This window comes from Camelina sativa, chromosome 16 (assembly GCF_030686135.1).
Source record: "Camelina sativa cultivar CO46 ecotype springtype chromosome 16, ASM3068613v1".
Classification (NCBI taxonomy): domain Eukaryota; kingdom Viridiplantae; phylum Streptophyta; class Magnoliopsida; order Brassicales; family Brassicaceae; genus Camelina; species Camelina sativa.
The window spans coordinates 7,569,112-7,589,360 of record NC_141895.1 but is presented as its reverse complement, the minus strand read 5'-3'; the positions used below and the strand labels follow the sequence as shown (position 1 = coordinate 7,589,360).

Below are 20,249 nucleotides of genomic sequence, written 5' to 3'. Positions count from 1 at the left end.
AATTTTACACATATTAAAAAGTAATTAATTTTTTTATTTTGTCTTGCATTAATATACTATTTTATTTGATATAAACAATTAATAAGTTAAAACTTAGAAAATAATTTCATAAAGTTATATCGTAAATACAAATCGAAAGTAATATGAACCAATATTTTAAAAAGCTGGAGAAGTTTGAAATTATTGTATAAGTATTGGTATAAATGAATTTTTGATATTTATTTATTTATTTGCTAAACACATAAACAGTTTATCCATCATATATGTTATCCACTAATAAGCATATAAAATTAATAAATATTATACCTACTTGATAAAGAGTGTAAATTTAAAAGCTTAATTTTGTTTCACAAAAAATTGAATAAATTTCTAACGATATATTATACTATTTTATTACTAACTTTCAATTATTATTATTTTACTTTTAGCTTTTTTATTAAAAACCAAGTACTCCTTAATATCAGTTTTATATTTTTCTTTTTCTTTTTGCACTAAGAAGATATGGATTTATACATATTTTCAAAAGGGTATAAAGTTGGGTTAATGTATCCTAATCCCACCCTCAAAGACAAGAATTGAACTAACTAGAGATGCAATGTTCAATCTCTTTTGGAGGGGACCAGACGCTGTCGCAAGACACACCACTTGCTTATATTTAAATTTCTACCTTCTCTTTTAATATAAGGGGATGATGCCTCCTTAAATGGTATGATTTTTGGAGAAAAAAAAAATGGTATGATTTTTTTTTTCCCACAAGTCAAATTTATTGGTATCAAAAATGTTTTCAAAAACATAAACATTCCAATGTAATAGGGTATATACGCAAAATACAAAAAAAAATAAAATAAATTTTGATGGAGTAGAAATAACTCGGCTATTATTTGGTAGAATTGTAAACAATATAAATCTGTTACATTCTTTCATCACACACATCTTATTGACAAGTGGTTGACAACTCTAACATTTTTAGCATTACATTAGTTAGTAAATTTAAACTTGATGTAGTTGGAAATGATTTCTGGATCATCAGATGATATGTATATATGTATATAATAATTATCTAAAGTCCTAAACACAGAGCGACAACCTAAAATATTTTTAATGATATAAAACACGTAGTAACGAGCAAAACAAACAGGTAATTTGTCACATGTGCTTACATAATCGAGAAAAATAATCAAAACCACCGAAAATTATGTGAACAATAATTCCCAAACTTTCGAACTAAGTTGACTAACCTAATTCTTGTTTAAACAATGTTTATATTTACCAAACTCTGAAAAAGCACTTACACAACCAAGAAAATTAATTTACAAACTATCAAATGCTTTATGTTAATTAGAACTGCTTAACCAGAATCTCTGATTGCTAAATTCTATTTAAAAACCTATAAATTTCCCTTCCAATATATATATAACATACACACAGTCACACAAACATCAAATTAGTTGCCGAAAACAATCGATATCTCTAGACATTAAATTACAAAAACTTTTAGAAAATTCCAACTAAATTTTGATTATAAAATTACTTGTGGAAATCTATGAACGAAAAGACTTATTTTTAACTTCTTCTCCAAGGAAGTCAAACAACAAGACCAACACAACGTTATCACATACGCGATCCATGATGTTCTTTAGTTCTTTTTATTCGTAGAAGCTTCTTATTATAATCAGTCATCCACATATTAAAAGAGTATAAAATTCTGAGATCTAAAAGATTGACCAAGTTACAACGCTTCATCAGATCCGGTCAAATTCTTAAAACCTTTTTCTCTATTAAAAAAAAAACCATAATCGTGTAGTGTTACAAAAAGAATAGTATTGTCGCGTGAAAAATCTTATAAAATATTAATACAAATCTCTTATATTAATAACAAGGTCGTCTCTTTAGTCTCTTAAAAACCAAATCCTCAAGAAACACATCTCAAGATTTAAAGAAACTATAAAGAGCATCATCAAATCGATCCAAGTTAAAAAAAACAATGGTGAGTCCATTTAGATCTCCATGTTCGTCACCAAAAGCATCAAGAAAAGCAAACAAGAACCCTTATTCAAATCGTGGACTCGACAAGTTCTCTGAGCTTCTCTCGGAGCTAGACGAGAAGAGACAAAGCATATACTCGAAGAAGCTCGACTCCGGCGGACCACCTCTTGTTCGATTCGTGTTCACGAGCTCCGGTGAGTGTGTCCCCGTCGTGATCAGATCATCTTATCTTCAAAAGAAGAGCAATAAGAAGAAGAAAGACGTTGTTACTCCTGATAAAGTCAAAACAGAAGAAGTCAACGAAGTGAAAACAGAGGAGATCAAGAAGAACACAGAGCCTGAAACAGAGCAGAAACAGAAACAGAACTGTGTTATAAACGAGAAGCTGAAGAAGATCGCGAGACCGGATCGTTTCTTTCCTGTGACTGTGATCTTGGTTCTTGTTTTCTTGGCTTTCTTTGGAAGATCTGTGGCGATTATGTGCACTTGTATCGTTTGGTACTTGGTTCCGACGACTCAAGAACAGAGCGGATCATCATCACTGTCTTACGCGATGAAGAAGAAAGATTTCGCTAGGAAACTGAGTATTGAAAACAGAGCATCGTTTAATCCAAGAACTGTTCGTGATCATTCTCCTCGCAAGTAGTAGAACAAGTTTTTTTTTTTTTGGCTGCTCGTGAAAAAAACTGCGTGACCGAGCAAAGAAAAAAAAAAGTTTTCTTCCTCTTTTTTGTTGTCTTTGTCAAAAGTTTTTTTTTGGTTTGGTTACTATTTTGTTCATAGTTGTTGAATTTAGAGACAGCTGAATTAGCAGAAACATGTGTATCTTTATTTTTCTTTTTTCTTTAGGTTTTTAGTGTTTATAGATGTAAATATGCAATTACAAGATGTTACATATTATATACTCAAGCATACTTAAACTGATAATACAAAAATCCCAACTTTTTTTTTACTTTTTGGGCATCTTTTTCTATGTTTTGTTGTGTTTCTTAATTGGTGTGTTGTGGATTGAGTTATCCATTGGCCATAGATCGTCATGTTCTTGAACCCAACAATTTGATAAACAATAGACCGTGAATGAACTAGTTCTCTCATATGCCAAATTTAGATGACAATGTTCATATAACCTTGTACCCGTTTTACTTTACCTTAGACCTGATAGACTAATATCTGACATGTACACCAACAATAGATAATACAATCCATAACACACCAATCAAGAAACTTAAAAGAATAACGATAGAAAGTGACATATAAATAAGTACAATGACAGATACGTATATAGATAAACCCTTTTTTTTTTGTGCAAACCATATATATATATATATATATATTTTTTTAAAGCTAGAAAGATAAGATTGATAGGAGAACCAAAAACTTCACATGCATGTCAACTTATTATTAACAAGAATTAATGAAGAATATGGTGGCATAATTTCATTAATAAACGACATTATAATTTGAATTAGAAATAACTAGTTGATGTATTTAGTACGTATGTTATTGGAAAAAAAAAACGTAGAAGTAAAATCAATAGTATACGTACTAATACGTCAACGAGATTAGTATTAATAACTAGAGTAGTCATCGTGATAAAGAGTGATTATGACTAAATAAGCATTACTTGCAAGTTTCATCTTATCATCAACAATATTCTTTTAAAAAAATGAAGAAAGATTCTGTGATGCAATACATTTGCCATTTTTTTTCTAAAAATAATAAATTCGTTAGCTGTTTTCTTATAATTCAATTTAGTTTCCTTGACACATCTATGGAACACGTGATACATGCATGGATATTCGATAGAAAATGAACCAAAAACTTCAACCTATCATCGATCGATGGTACGTAATTAATGGAGATAAAAAGGTAGATGGTGGATGACATTATACATTAAGTTTAAACAATGTGTCTCAGAGAGATTCTAGATCAATTGACCTCGATGGAAGTTTTATGTAGGTAACGGTCTTCTCAAGGAGTTTTGAGATTTAAAGTCGTTTATGGATAATCATAATTTTGTCCGCTTCAGAAGACTTCGTTTTATTCTTATTATATCGGATTTTTTTAGAAATGTGGTTCATTGGTAATGGATAAGGTCGTGGTTCTAGAATATTTTGCTCTTAATTTTTTCTTCTTTTGATGAAGTTTTTACAACTTCACTATATAAACTAGATAAACTATCAAAGGGCCGATACTAAAAATATGGTGTGTATGTTTTTTGTTGTTGTTAGAGAACTCAATATATTAATTCATTTATCGAAGAAATATATACATTTTTGCGTTTATCAGCTTCTATAAAAGGTTGTAACCAGATTGGAAGAATAGTACCAAAGTACCAAACCATGAATCAAAAGATAAAAAGACTATTTTGAATGGTGAACAACTTTATCAGCAGTTTGATATCAATCTCTTCTACTCTTGCCTTGAAGTCTATTTTGACGCTTGTTAAAATTTATAACCAAAGAGAAACTGACTTGGTGATAAGAGTTCCATAAAACATTTTTAGAATCATTCCAAAATAACATTCTAATGCAAACGACGACCTAACGATATTTTAATAGAATATTTAGATATATAACAATTCACTGACATTAAATAAATTATTTTATTCACACAGATTCATTTCTTTTTCAGAGGTACATGCTTATTTTTTTTAAAAAATTTCCAAATCAAATATCTCAAAACCATGTAACGCAAGTTTTGAAAAGTATAACCAATATCTTGGCTTTAGCTCCGTTCGAGTCGGACTATAAAATTATAGACATAACAACTAGGTTAGACCGAACTAGCGCAATTTGATTGACATGCCAAAGTTTCTTCCAACAACTTTTCAAAGGGAATTTATTTCCCAATTAAATTCTAGTCAAGTCCAGTCCGGTGTGAATGTATTTCGGCAAGACCAAAAATCAGATCTGAACTTAGAAAACTTCAAAACAATATCTTAAAATACAAATCCACCTGTCATAGACCTAGACGACAGAGAGCAGCACTACAACATCTCCCATGTTTCTCTAGATCTCATCTCAGTATATTACTCCTGCAAATAAACAGATTTAATTTAAAATGTCAGAATCTCATCTTTTATCCGGATTTTAGCATTTTTAGTTATATGATCACAATCATACGTTACCCTGAATCTTTTCCGGCGTAAATCATCCTGATTGTATCCAAAAGACTCGTTTCTGTGTCCGCCATCTCTGTGATCCAACGTCCTCCTCAAGTCCCGGAAGAATCCAACCTTGTCCCATGTTAGTTCATAGTCTGCCTTTAGCAGTGTACCTTCCTGCTCAAATGACAAAAACCGGAATATATCAGCTATGTTCCAATTCCTACAAGAGAAGTTCTGACAAAAATATCAGTTGCCTAATTCTTTCTGCATAAACAATCACATAACATTTAATCTATCGACTATCAAACAGGAAGTATTGAATGAGGTATATACAGATGTTACAGAGTCGGTAAAACTTTTAGCTGTGGTTACATCACACTATTTAGTTTCGGATACAGTAGCAAGAACCCACAAAACCACACTAGCATTAGCAGAACCAAACAATTTAGTGCAGGATTCAGTCGAAGTCTCCAAAAATATCATTTTTGGGAATGATAAAAGCTCGTCACCAGATCCAAATTTCCCAAAATATTTGTCTAATGAAACCTAAAATGCTTCTTTGCAATATAGATGATACCTTTTCGATTGAGCGACCACAGAGAGCCTTCATGGCATTCACAAAGTCATTGTACTTCTCGAACTGAACCACAATCTTACAATGTAGACCTGATACGAGGTCTCCACTATCCTCATCTCCGTCCTTACCTAGATCATCGTCCTCAGCAACATTAAGATTCCTATATAGGATGAGTTAATGCATCTGAACATGGATTTATATAAATTATCCGAATTACATTAACATCAGATTCATTGGTAAACAGAATAATGATCCGAAGAATAGAATACTGTGAGCACACTTCGTACAGCAAATTCAATACAATGATTGTAAATAGTCGTCAGGTAAGATTTCCATACAAAATGTTGATTTACATGGACAAATACTGTAGACTATGATTAAATGCAGATGAATGAAACCTATCAAAAGCAGCACAAAACCAATGAACTTTGCAATAAGCAAGCCCTCACACAGTGTCACATTCTTGAAGCAAATTCATTAATCTTAACTTCAACAGTGTCACATTCAGCCAAACAGAATCAAATTGGACACGAAAGATGAAAAGAATCTGTACCTAATTTTCCCAAAGCTAGAGAAGATTGTATGCGTAACCAACATAGAAGGCTTTGATGATACTCTTGGCTCAGCAAACCATCTTGATGGCACACCTCTGAGTATTATCGTATCAGCCTCTCTCTTTGCCTCCCTTTGATGCCCTACAAAAGCACAATCACATCAAATATCCAAAACAAAAATCATATAAATCAAGCTCTAAATTTGATAAACCCAAATTACCAAAAGCGTAAAACTCCTCCCAATCCTTCTTCAACCTCTCGAAATCATCTGAAATCGGAAGCACCACACTAAGCTTATACTTAACTCCTTCCAAATTAAGCTCAATACCATTCATCTTCTCCACCAAACCCTTCCTCCAATCAAGAAACTTCCTCTCCAATTCCTTAACATCTCTCTCTCCATCATTCTCCTTCTTCCTCTTCTTCCCATCAAGAAACCCTAAATCGCGGATAAACAACGATCCATGAGCAACTGGCTCCTCACGCTTCCGTTTCTTCAAGTCCTTGTGACGGCGAACTACGATATCTTCCTCCGCAACTGTCACCGACGGTACGACGGAGCTTTTGAGGTAATCTATCAAGGATCGCTTGAGTTGCCATTCGTCGATGGGTTTGGATACGGAAGGGACTACTGGGTGGATTGTGAGACAGAGCTTGACGCGTGAGACGAGAGCGAGGCCGTTCTCTTCGATATCTAGGGTATCTACCGGAGATAACTCTTCTAACGATCGCATTTTTTTTCGCCGTCGATGCAAAATTCAAATCGCGATTGGGCTCTCAAAAGTGTCTCGGCGCGGCGGCTTTGGGTATAGAAAGAGATACTGAAAACAGTGCTGAATCCGAATTCCAAACTGGTTATTTCCGGTTCTCTTGGTTTTCCAACATTTTGGGAAGAAATTGCATAAACGGTCCAAAATTAGATTAACTAGATGAATACCCGCGCAGGCTTATAGCTTACCGTTTTTTTAAATGATTTTGCTACTGTATATATACTTTTTAGTATATGTAAAGATTGATTATTTTTGTTTTTCTAAATTGTAGAAATTTTGAAAAATATAATTTGATGTTGAGTTTTTTTAATACTTCACATAAATTTTCTCATTTTGTAATTAAATTATTAGATACATGTATGAACAACCTTGTTTTGAGAGATTTAATCATTCTACAATTTTTGTCTAAAACGACAAAAAAAATATATCAAACAAAAGCTTGATCTAAGGATGCATATTTTGTAACAAAGAGTTTTTTGGTTAACTAAATTTTACATTCATGTTAGCTTATCAATTTATTGAATATAACACTAGAATTTGTTTTTTAATAAGAAGTTCATATAATTTTATTTTTGACAACTTCTAAATATTAAAATATGAATACAAACATTCATGATTTTCTTCAACTATCTTCTTCTTTGTCTCTGTATTTTTCTAAACTAACATTTTACAATTTTATTCAACTATCTTCCATTTGATAGTGAACAAAACTCCATTCTTCTTCATATATAAAAATTTAATTATTTAAGGACAAAGTTTCATGTATTTCTCTACAATATTAACCAATATCTCGATCACTGCTGCAACTCTTCATATTATTGACCAAATTGTAACGCGTTAACCATATGTTTATACATTCATGAGTTACGCCAAGAGTAAGAAGTGACTCTTTTGATTCACTCTTGATACCTTTTTTCTTTTGGTGATGCATCTATTTTCTTGAGACATGTTCTAAACCTCTCTAAATTTCTTAGTTAAATATTGAAATTGTTTGTGATTTAGAAAAATGAAATAAAAGACATGAAAAATGTTTCATATTCCTTTTAATTTAGGTTTATATTGCTTTTAAGAAGGACAAACAAGTGGCACTCTCTAGATTGCTGACGTGTCATTCAAATGGAGAGAATTGACCATCTTTCATAATATAAATTTATTGTTTTAGCACATCAAAAATATTAAGAATCTTCATTTTTTTTCCTCAAATTAATCTTCATTTCTTTTTAGAGAAATGCCCTAAAATGCCACCTAAATAGTTTTTCTTCCTCAAATACCACGCATTCCTTATTTTTCTAATTATATCATTCATTAATAAACATAATGACTATTTTACCCTAACATTTTATAAGCTTGGGTTAAGACTTCAATTATTTTCTTCGTAACTTTACCGACGAGATCTTCTTCGAAACTTTCCCGACGAGATTTTTAGCTCTGTCGTTGTGTTCCATCATTTCCAGTGATATTTGTCAACTTTGGCTAGCTCTGATGTCAGTTTAGTGATCGATCATGCTCAATTTGGTAGTGGTTCCTCTCAATTCGCAAGTTCAATTTGGTAGTGGTTCCTCTCGATTCAGATCGAGATCTAGCCTCAATCGCAAGGTGATCTCTAACTTGATTAGTGACTATGATTGAGTTATATTCAGTTTGTGGGGAGTGGAAACAAAACGATAGAGGAGTCTGGGATTTTTCAATTGATTCTAAAAAAGGAGGATCTCTTACTGAAGTAGATGAGAATATTTCATATAAGGTTTTAGCTGAGATGTTAATTGAAGATTATGGACTTGATTGTTTAGTAAATGATATCAAACTTAGCTATAGGCTTTCTTCAAGGATCAATCTGATGGTAGAAGACTCTCCACCAATGTATTTGCGAAATGATCGTCAAGTACAGACGTTTATCAGGAAGTTTCAAGATGACCCTGAGTTGAATCGTTTATGTGTAACAGTAAGTGAATACACTGTAGTTTTCTTACTACATTAGTATGTCTTTCCTATATTTGATGTTTTTTTTTTAATGTAGCTGCCTATTGAATCTGGCAATGTCGAAAGTAATACTCAGTCAACTACTTTAGAGAAAAGTAATACTCAGTCAACTACTTTAGAGAACATCCAATGCATTCAAGGTTTTCAGTTTTCGAATAGTGATATATCTGTTGCATCAGTTCGTTATCTAACCAAGGTAAATTAGGCTATATTTTTTTTACTCAAAATACAATGTCTTACAAATCATAGAATACAGAAGTGCTTTTTGTAATAGGTGCTTGATGTGAGTATATATAATATAGTCATATATCTATTTATAATCTTTCTTTGTTCATTAAGAAGGATATGGTGAAATGAAGTCTGATATCTATATGTTAGGAAAGTCATCCTAAAGTCTTATCAGATATGAAGGCATTCCCTAATTGTTACATTTAAAATGTGCTTATGTTTGTAGGAGTTTCATGAACCAAGTGGAAGTGGCGCCACAGTTTCTGAATCACATATTGATACCTGTTCAACTTCTGAAAAAGTGATTTATGATGGTATTCCTATAGGTTTTTCACATCACACTCAAGCGTCTGATTATATACATGAGGGGAAATATTTCAAAAACAAAGCAGAGTTGATGATGAAGATGCGGCTGTTTGCACTTAAGTTCAAGTTTGAGTTCAGATCTTTGTGGTCAGACAGAACGAGATTGATATTGGGATGTGTCAATCCTAGTTGCAGCTGGAAGATGCGTGCAACGAAGCTCAACTCATCTGATTTCTTTGTAGTGATTAAGTATATGGGAGAACACAATTGTGATACAACGTACATGAATGCAAACCACAGGCAAGCCACTGCAAAACTTCTTGGCTCTTTTATCTGCAGTCATTTTGCAGAAAAGAAGGCTAGACTCAAGCTAAAACACATAATTGAGAGAGTTAGATTAGATCATGGTGTTCATATAAAATACAAAAAAGCTTGGAGAGCAAAAGAGGCAGCTCAGATTTTGGTTAGAGGAACTCCTGAGGACAGTTACTACAACATAGCAAAATGGTTGTTCATGGCTAAGGAAAGAAATCCAGGATCAGTTGTTTATCTTGAGAGGGATTCTGGTAATAAATTCAAATATGTGTTCATTGCATTCGGTCCATCGATAAGAGGTTTTGATTTGCTGAGAAGAGTGATTGCAGTAGATGGTACCTTCTTGAAGGGGAAATTTAAGGGAACTTTATTAGTAGCTACAACGCAAGATGGAGATCATCACCTATACCCGATAGGCTTTGCTATTGTTGATTCAGAAAATGAAAAATCTTGGAATTGGTTTTTTAGGTGTCTTCGTACTATCATACCTGATGCACCAGATTTGGTGTTTGTCTCTGATCGTGCATCGTCTATTGCAAAAGCACTTACAGAGTTGTATCCAGAATCACATCACGGAATCTGCAAATACCACCTTGGAAACAACATCAAAGTAAGTTTCAAGGGTCAATCATATTTGCCACTTGTTGAATCTGCAGCCATCGCTTATAGTCGTGAAGAGTTTGCTAAAATATTCATCCAGATTCAAGATGAAAATCCTAAGTTGGCTGAGTATTTACAAAAAGCTGATTTCAGAAAGTGGGCTCGTTCCTATGCTCCTTCAAATCGTTACAATATTATGACAACAAACATTGCAGAGTCATTTAAATCGATGTTGAAAGAACCACGAGAGTTGCCAGTTCTTTCTCTTCTGGAGACAATCAGGTTAACTTTGACTTCCTGGTTTCATGAGAGACGTGAAAAGGCTGCTAAACATGACAAGCTTGTCACGCCGCAAGTAGTGAAGAAGTTTGTATTAAGGTTCTCAGATGCAATGAAACTTGACGTTTTCCAAGTTGATGAAGACGAGTTTGTGGTGAAGGACAACATTAACAAGTTTATTGTTCACTTGAAGAACATGCATTGCAGTTGCTGTGTTTTTGACATCGACAAAATTCCGTGCATTCACGCCATTGCTGCTGCCAAGCGTTTAAATAGGGATGAAAACCAGTTTGTTCATGTTTGCTATTTGACTGAGACATGAGCTAAAGTATATGCTGAAAGCATACACCCGAATGGAGATATAAATGATTGGACTTTCCCTGATGTTATAGAAGAATTCTTTTGTGCACCTCCATTTAGTAAGCCAAACAGTGGGAGACCATCATAAAAAAGAAAGCGATCTGTTGGAGAATTTGGGGTGCCAGGTTCAAAGTCTCAGAGCCACAAGTGCAATAGATGTGCACATCAGGACACAATTAGAGTACATGCCGACTTCCCATATGATTATCGGTTAGTGATACCTTTCATACAACAAAGCTATATGTTGAATCTGTGACATTTTTGGGATATGTATTTTAACATTTTTCATTTTTTTGTAGGTGTGGTAGAGGATGACACAACAAGGATGATGTGTTTCATACTTTACAGTAATCTATTCTTTAATTTGAATTAATAGTTTTCATTTGATTGGGTAGTCATTCTGTTCTGTGAAACATTAAGACAACATATTTTTATACTGTAAAGGAATGTCATCCTGAATTTCAGAAAATCCTTCCTAAATATAATTAAGTTTCTTAGCAGATCCAACTTGTGTTACCTTTATGTTGTTATTTATGAAAGCTTTCAGTTTCTTATACGCACATTGTTGTGTTTTTGTGTTTTTATAGGTTGGGAATGCATTTCTGCATCATTATTTCTTGCATTACATACCTTTATATTATTAAAGAATGTTATCCTAAATAACAAAATATCCTTCCTAAAATAAATTGTTATTATTTCTTGATATATGTCAAAGTTTTTAATTATTTCTCTAATAACAGACTTTGGCCTACTGGTTACTCTCCCACTTGAAAGTCCTCCACTTTGAGGGTTCGAACCTACTAGGTTCCATCCTCACATTTTTAGGAATGCCATCCTGATTTTTTGTAAACCCTTCCTGAATATTTCAGGATATATTATTATGTTTATATCTAATTCTCGAATAACAGGCTTTGGCCTACTGGTTACTCTCCCACTTGAAAATCTTCGACTTCAAGGGTTTGAGCCCACAAGATGCGCATTTGAGAAATGCCATCTTGATTTTTTCTAATCCCTTCATAAATATTTAATGATATTACCTAATGTTATGAAACAATATTCGAATAACAGGCTTTGGCCTACTGGTTACTCTCCCACTTGAAAGTCCTCCACTTCGCGGGTTCGAACCTCCTGGGTTCCATCCTCGCATTTTTAGGAATGCCATCCTGATTTTTTGTAAACCCTTCCTGAATATTTCAGGATATATTATTATGTTTATATCTAATTCTCGAATAACAGGTTTGGCCTACTGGTTACTCTCCCACTTGAAAATCCTCGACTTCAAGGGTTCGATCCCACAAGATGCGCATTTGAGAAATGCCATCTTGATTTTTTCTAATCCCTTCATAAATACTTGGATAAAAACTTACTTTTAAAATTTGACGAGAATTGTTAAAACATCACACTAACCCTTGTCTGATATTTGAGCTCTTCCAAGAATTTAATTTTTTAATGTCATGGAAAGTTGGAGACATGAAAGGGTTGAACTTTGGATGAATAGCAGATGTGGCAGGGTTTCTTGGTGCTTTATATGGAGTAATGGTTGAAAATGATGGAGTTGTGAGCCGATTGCTTCTCCTTGGAACATGCTTCTCACCATCACTATAAATTTCTTGCTTCTCACCATCACCATCAACTCTTTGCTTCTTTCTTGGAATAACAATATTATTTTTCTTATCCAGCTTTCTCTTTTTTCCGGAAATCAAGATGTAACAAAGAAACGTGTTTATGAATGTCTTCTTGTACTTTTTACAAAAATCAACAATGATATATACAAAACGAACAAAAAGTGAATTAAATTGACATACCTCAGGTGAATTAAAACACTTAAGATCGAATGATGTTCCCTCGTCACATGATTTATCTTTGATTTCCTTTTGTAACATAAAAACATATGAGAAAGTTAAAAACAGATGGTGTTGTTAATTCTGTTTGCCTTATTAAAAACAGATGGTGTTGTTGATGCTATACCTTCTCCTGTGGATTCTGTTTGTCTTCTTATTCATCATCACCATCATTTGGGTTTTCTCCTTCTGGTACATGATGACTTTGTTCTTCATCTTCTTCTTTATCAAGACCAGCATTTAGATTCTCACCTTCATCTGCATGATGACTTTGATTGTCATCTTCTTCGTCATCACCTTCCTGAGGAAGGTTCTCTTCATTACCCTACAAGCAAAAAAACGTTTTAGGAACCTTTATTAGCTTAAGAAGACTTTCCTATAAAACTAAATAACAGGAAAAAGTTGTATAATAAATCTTACATCAACAGCTGGATCGAGCTTCTGGGTCATCTCCTCAGTTTAGGTCATTTCCTCATCTGTTAAATTGAGCTTTTCAGTTAACTCCTCCGTTTGGGTTACAGTTGGAGTAAAGAACTGCAAATGAATTATTTCATTTGTCAATATAATGTGTTAGAATATTTTTAAAAAGTTCTAAGTATCATTTCATTTACCTCAGCAGTTAAAACTTATGGATTTGGTTCACTTTCTTTCTCTCTATGGTAGAACCGTATTTGTTCTTTTCCAAAAAAGTCTTGTTTCTTTGATTTGTCCATCAAAACAATGATTCCTGTTTCAAGAATTGCTTGCACTCTTCCTGTGCTCCATTTGTTCTCATACCTAACTTCAACTTCTTGCCACAATTGTAGCTGAAAAAAACATTAGAAGCTTTTAGTACATTGATTAAGAATACTTTCCCTAACATTCAAAATAAAAGTACAAAACCAATTCTTACCTCCTCAAAATTCTGAGTCTCAGAAGTCTGAGCCACGTGCACTGATTTTTGTTCAGTGGGAGACCTGTTAGATGGACGTATCTCATCACCACACTGCAAATATAAATCGTTTTTAGGAAGCTTTAGTGCATAATTAAGAATACTTTCGCTAATATTGAAAATACAAGTAAGAAAAAAACTCTTATTACCTCCTTAGGAATATGATAGTCGGAAACTTGAGTCACATGCTCTGTATTTTGTTCAGCGCATGGAGAACTGGGGAATGGAGGGTTTACAATTGGAGAACTGTTAGTAGGACGGATCCCATCACCACTCTGCAAATGCAAAATGTTTTTAGGAAGCTTTAGTACATGATTAAGACTACTTTCCCTAAAATTCAATTTACATATAAGAAACCAATTATTTACCTCTTTAGGAATCTGATAGTCGTAAACCTTAGTCACATGCTCTGTATTTTGTTCAGCGTATGGAGAACTGGGGAATGGAGGATTTGTAATTGGAGAACTGGGGAATGGAGGGTTTGTAAATGGAGGCATTCTACTATCTTGGTGTAGATCCTACAACACAAAATAAAAACGGTTAGCAGTTACATGCATGAAAAAATTCTTAAAGAGGAAGCTAGAAGTTGAAAAAAAAAATATGTTTTACCTGATCGTCTGTAATGGTAGGTTTATATCTTCCCAGACTCTCCTCTATTTTCGATAATCTGCAAATGATATCTTTGAATCCATCTGTAACAATGTTGCACAGTTGGTCTAGTCTCTCCATTAGTGAAACTACAAACGAAGGTGGCTTTAGGGTCTGCTTGTTATGAAATTGATATGATCTGATGGCAATGTCTTCCATCACTTCCCCAAAATCTAGTGCTTTGTTTTGCCAGTATTCAAATTTCAGTTTGTAGCCCTTGTTCAACGCGTCTACCAACAAATTCAAATCTTGGTCAGGAGTGTCTTCCAAGAAGACTGTATCTTCTGCATCATCCGGTATTGATGGTAATATGTGAATAACCTTAAGCTGCACAAAAACAATTTATGTTTTGTGGGACAGTCCTAAATTAGTATTAGTCCTTCTTGAAATTAAAGATAATATAACTTACATGGTTTGATGCTTCAATGTTCTTCGTTTGAGCAATCGACAGATTAACTGTATGTGTGTATTTTTCACACAAATATGATGTTGGTCGCTCAAGCACACTCAATGTGCTGAAAGATGACTTCAACATAGAAACTGATTCAAGGATCCAAATGTGCAATGCCAACGGATATCCATGTAATTCATATTTATGCTTCTTCAGTTTTGAAGGGACATTCTTCTTTACTGATGTAATCAGAATATTATATGCATCCTTCTTCCATGGATAATTAACCAAGACATCCAGATGTTGAGCTCTCTTAAGGTTTTTTTGCGGAAGCCTGTTACCTTTGTACCTCTGCAGAAAGATGCTTTCAATAAGGATCAGCATCGCAGGAGAGTACCTTTCATATGCTGCCTCTGGATCAGTTTCTCGTAGAATATCCAAAACATCTTCATATGTGTGAGCATCTTCAGTGTTAGCCCAGTTATAACGATTCTGCCGTTGATCTTCATCACCTCCCCGTTCACTGCATTTCAATCCAGTGACCATATGAAATTCTCTTATTGAGAATCTCATAGGTTGTCCTCCAAAATGCAGCTGTAGTTCATTTTTCTTTGATACTTTTAAACTCCTGCTAAAAAACAGTGCACCATCTTCCCTGACATCATCAGTCCTCTGTTGATAACCTTCAAAATAGGTCATATGAAGGAATTCTTGATCCTCTCATACTCTGCAACTGAGAGGATGCTTTTCACTTTTGTGTTGCTATCGTAGTCTGGAAACTGGTTTATCTTCACGTCTGATTTTCGTTCCTCTCTTATGTTGAAACAAAGTTCAGGAAGCTTGATATCTGTAGGGAAAGAATCACCCATAACCTGCGTAAAACACATAACATGTCAGGAAAGCCATCATAATCACACACAAAATTACACAAAAAAACATAAATTCATAGTAGCTAGTCAAAGAGTGACAACTAAATAACACCCAACTCTATTATCCCCAATTTGTTTAGTTTTTTTTGGATTTAAGGAATTTAAAATCACACACACACTCATATTCTACAATAAAATAAAAGAAGGGTAAGAGAAGAAACACATATTGTGTCAGGAAAGTGATCCTAAATTATATAGATGCTTTCATGAATTTTAAAAAACTTGCATCAGACTCTAGCATCGCCATTGTACTCAACAAACTATCATCCCCTTTGTTACATCAACCCGCTCTTGGCCATGACTATCATCAACATTGTAACCCACAATTTAGAATATTTTCTTACTAGAAAATCATAAGAATCTACTGATTTTTTTGCCGAAATTGTTTAGGTGAATACATACTCAAAATCATATAAGTGTAATCCATCATGAATTATCTATTTTACTCCTTATTTTTATTCAATCCTTCCTGAATAACACACTAAAAAATTGGTCAATCATTTCGAACCGAGAATAACACAATCAAAATCATAAAAGCAATGAAACTTAAAAACTGAAATAATCTACAACCCACAACAATTTCAAGATATTGTTTCATGAAATCCACAAAAACTCAAAAACAACAAGAATTTAATTGAAACCCACAAGAATCTTACTTAATTTTGCATCGAACTGATATAGGGTTTAACAAAATCAAAATTAGACACACATCAAATCAAGAAAAATAATCCTAAAACGAAATCCGAGAGAATGGTGGCTACCTTTAACTACAGCCTTGACGAGACGAAGCGAGTCGAGTCGAGTTTGTTGAATCAGATCTCTTGGAGAACTTGAATTCTGTGTCTTTAAGGCGTCACGATTCCCGAAACGGCGAGTCGAAGGAAAGTATTCCCGAAACGGAGAGACGACGAGAATCCGATGAGAACCCAGCGAGATTTGCCGGCGATTTAGACTGGCGAGGCGACGAGAGTCTGATGATCAGATCTTTTCGTCTCGAGAGAGAGGAGACGCAAACGAGGGTTTGAAAAATGTGAGGGTATTTTCGTCAGATGTTTTAATTATAAATATTAGAAATGGAAATTATTGGGTCTTGTGGTATTTTTGACCCAAAAACTAAAAATGATGGTATCCATGACAATTCCCTTCTTTTTATTAGTCTTTTTTTCGCTTACTACCGATTTTTGTTTTTTTCTTTCTTTTATCTTGTTTAAAAAATCTATCATCACATGGATTTTTTAACTCTAAGTTTTACCGATTGGGATTTCAAGCGAGAGTTATATCAACAAAATGTTTAGCTTAGGACTCTCGGGCTCAGCTAGAGTCTTTCATTTCTCTCTTGTAGAAGGGATATGCAGCCGGAAAGATCATCTCTTTGCTGGAAAAAGGCAACTATGGGTTGCGAATCTTTCGGGATATCACAAGATTTCCAAAATCTCTTTGTTTCAATGGATATTAGGCGAATATCCTCGCAATCTTTTCAATATTCTGCGGCGACCTTAGCTTTTTTATTTCCGCCTCCGACAATATTAGGGATCTGGGGTGATAGACACGATTCGACGGCCGAGTTTGAGTTATTTTTACTGCTAATGGAAGCAAAACCTACAACTGGCTATGGAGTCGATGTCGATTACTGATGACAGCCCGATTATCCTTACCGAGGAAGGGGATTTCAGAGTGGCAGTTGAGTGCAAATTGAGCCTGCCAGGCGATTGTTAAACCCGTCGGTTCAGAAGATGGCGAAGATGATAATGAAGATGCCACGGGTTTGGGGAGTATATGAGAGAGTCCGAGGGATAACCTTGTCTCATGATACCTTTCAGTTCATCTTTCAGCTAGAGAGTGATCATGAGAGGGTCATGAAGTCGGGTTTTTGGACATTTGATGAATGGGGCATGATTCTGGAAAGGTGGGTTGAAGTTCCACCGGAAAATTTTCTCTGGACTTTCCCCGTCTAGATTATATTAAGTAATATTCCGGTTAACTATCTGACTCTCAAAACGATTGAAGCTGTAGCGGGAAGAATTGGCTATGTGAAGGAAATCGCTTTCGACCCGAGAAATCCCAGTATAATGCTTTTGTCAGGGTTAAAGTTATCTTTGTCGCGGCTAATCCCCTGATTAATAAAAAGTCTGTCCAACTGCCAAAGGGTGGGCTTGCAGTGGTGAATATTGAATATGAAAGAGTCCCGTAATCCTGCTTTCACTGCTTGCGCCTCACTCATGAGAAGCAAAAGTGTTCATTCCTTATCCGCGGGAACAAAGGTACAATTCCAAACCTGGAAGGGTCTGAACGGGGATCTAGTAGAGATCATTGGTTTCCTAAAGATCTGGCAAATGCTGTCTTACCTCTGCTGAAGCAACCATCACATACAAGTAGTGAACCAAGATGAAATTTGGTTGCACCGGAAGTTCTAGCTGAGATGCAGAAGTATATGAGGTCTGGAGATCCATCCTTGATAGAACAGAGAGAACAAACTCTACGGGCAACTTTAGACTCAATTGCATCAGATTCGCAAGCATAAAATACAATGCTTCGTCTAGAAGCTCCTCCTACGCTTACCAATGATCTTGGTAAGGGGAAAGGCCTGGTTTTTAACTATTAACATGCATCTTTGGAGCTGGTCTTGGTGTTACTGGTGGCCAGGATGAGTTGTCACAACAGAGGATGATGGCTGCACCAGTTACCAGTAACCCGACCTCTAGTGCACTAATGCTCAATCCTATGGAGAACAGACGTAGTGACACTGCGAGCTTCAATGTAGGTCAAGCTGATGTAATACCAAAGAGCTTGAGAGATGTTAAGAAGAAGGTTCAGAAAAGGACGGCTTCCTGGAAAAGAACTCTAGTGAGAACGTTATGGAGTTAAAGATTGGATGGGATATGATAGTGTCCACATTATTGATCCGGTTGGCTTCAGTGGGGGATTAGCTTTGTTCTGGAAGAATTTATATAGAGTAGAGATCCTGCAGTCAGACTCGAGAATAATTGATACGAGAATATGTCAAGGGTCAATGGTGTTTTATATTACCTTTGTATATGGTGATCCCGTTAGACACATTAGAGAGGAGTTTTGGGAACATATAACTCGTATTGGGATCCTAAGAAATGATCCTTGGCTTATTACTGGTGATTTCAATGAAATCATGGATAACTCTGAGAAGATGGGAGGTCCGAGGAGACCGGAGAGTACTTTCTACCCGTTCAGGAATATGGCGAGAGGCAGTCAGATCAAAGAGATTCCTAGCTGTGGTAATAAGTTGTCGTGGGGTGGTAAAAGGGACAATGTGTGGGTCCAGTGTAGGTTGGATAGAAGTTTTGGGAATAGTGGCTGGTTTGATCTTTTCCGAGAGTTAGGACAGAGTATTTGGAGCTTATTGGCTCAGACCATAGACCTATCATCACAAGATTTGTTGGAGAGGAAGTAAGGTTTAGAGGGCACTTTATCTTGGATAAGTGATGGATTAATAAACCAGAAACTTTTGAGATTATCAAAGAACAGTGGACTAGGGAAGGTGAAAGCCAAGGCAATTCCGTCTTACATGGTTTAACCCGCTATAGAAAGCTTTGTCTAGATGGAACAGAACCCACCCTACTAACTCTCTCACTCAGATTCAGCTTTTGCGCAGGGATTTGGAGGAGGAAGCTACAAAGTTTTCCCCTAACTTTAGACGTTTGCGACAACTCAAATGGGCATTGTCGGTTGCTTTCAGAGAAGAGAAGATATACTGGAAATCCAAAAGCCGTGAATCTTGGCTTCAGGCAGGTGACAAGAACACCAAGTGTTTTCATGGGTGTGTGAATTTCAAGCGGCTAAGAATAGGTTCATTTCTCTACTTGATAAAAATGGGTTTGAATGTTTTGAGGAGGGTTCCAAAGGAAATATTGTTGCAGAGTACTTCACGGATTTGTTTAAATCCACTAATCCTTGTAACTTTGAGGAGTTGTTGGAGGGAATGGAGTCAAGAGTTTCAGATATGATGAAATCAACAGTTAGTATCCCCGGTTACAGCTCAATAGATTAAACAGGCTGCGTTCAATATCAAGGGTGACAGTGCTCCTGGTGCTGATGGGTGGACAAGGGCGTTTTTTAGACGCTACTCGGTCCATAGTTGGCAATGATGTTATTAAGGAGATTCAAGGTTTCTTCGATACTGGAGTCCTTCCTCAGGATTGGAACCACACGCAGATATGCTTGATTCAGAAGAAGGATAATGCTAACCAGATGGTGGATATGAGACCAATTAGTCTCTGCTCGGTGCTCTACAAGATCATCTCCAAAGTGTTGTGTACGAGGTTAAAATGATTCTTACCATCACTGGTTTCAGAGACTCAGGGTGCTTTGTGTCAGGGAGATTAATTTCAGACAATATCCTTATAGCTCATGAGGTGGTGCATGGCCTTCGGACTCATGTTAAGTTCAACACTGAGTATGTCGCTATTAAGAAA

At 35.2% G+C, this 20,249-nt stretch overlaps 3 protein-coding genes and 1 pseudogene across 6 annotated transcripts; 3 read left to right on the top strand and 1 right to left on the bottom strand.

Moving 5' to 3' along the window:
* The first annotated feature begins 1,079 nt into the window (after positions 1 to 1,079).
* Positions 1,080 to 2,938, top strand: LOC104750165 (uncharacterized). Its single transcript, XM_010471919.3, has one exon. The coding sequence runs from the start codon at positions 1,985 to 1,987 to the stop codon at positions 2,630 to 2,632; it is 648 nt and encodes a 215-aa protein (XP_010470221.1). The 5' UTR covers positions 1,080 to 1,984; the 3' UTR covers positions 2,633 to 2,938.
* Positions 2,939 to 4,761: 1,823 nt separating this feature from the next.
* LOC104750164 (uncharacterized) lies at positions 4,762 to 7,119 on the bottom strand. 4 transcript variants are annotated; one of them, XR_015584468.1, is made up of 5 exons: positions 6,447 to 7,119; positions 6,226 to 6,367; positions 5,673 to 5,800; positions 5,112 to 5,269; positions 4,762 to 5,023 (listed from the first exon to the last, which is right to left on the bottom strand). XR_015584468.1 is itself a non-coding variant. In XM_010471916.3 (5 exons), exons 1-5 carry the CDS (start codon positions 6,958 to 6,960, stop codon positions 5,005 to 5,007), a joined length of 993 nt encoding a protein of 330 aa, XP_010470218.1. In that variant the 5' UTR covers positions 6,961 to 7,119; the 3' UTR covers positions 4,762 to 5,004. The 4 variants fall into 4 exon arrangements, 2 of the variants coding, with proteins under 2 accessions (XP_010470218.1, XP_010470219.1); XR_015584467.1 differs by having other exon boundaries at positions 5,117 to 5,269; XM_010471916.3 differs by having other exon boundaries at positions 5,673 to 5,832.
* Positions 7,120 to 9,601: 2,482 nt separating this feature from the next.
* Positions 9,602 to 11,268, top strand: LOC147925255 (uncharacterized; annotated as a pseudogene).
* Positions 11,269 to 17,537: 6,269 nt separating this feature from the next.
* On the top strand, positions 17,538 to 17,995 carry LOC147925254 (uncharacterized). Its single transcript, XM_087492543.1, has 2 exons — positions 17,538 to 17,710; positions 17,812 to 17,995. Exons 1-2 carry the CDS (start codon positions 17,538 to 17,540, stop codon positions 17,993 to 17,995), a joined length of 357 nt encoding a protein of 118 aa, XP_087348669.1.
* Positions 17,996 to 20,249: the final 2,254 nt, after the last annotated feature.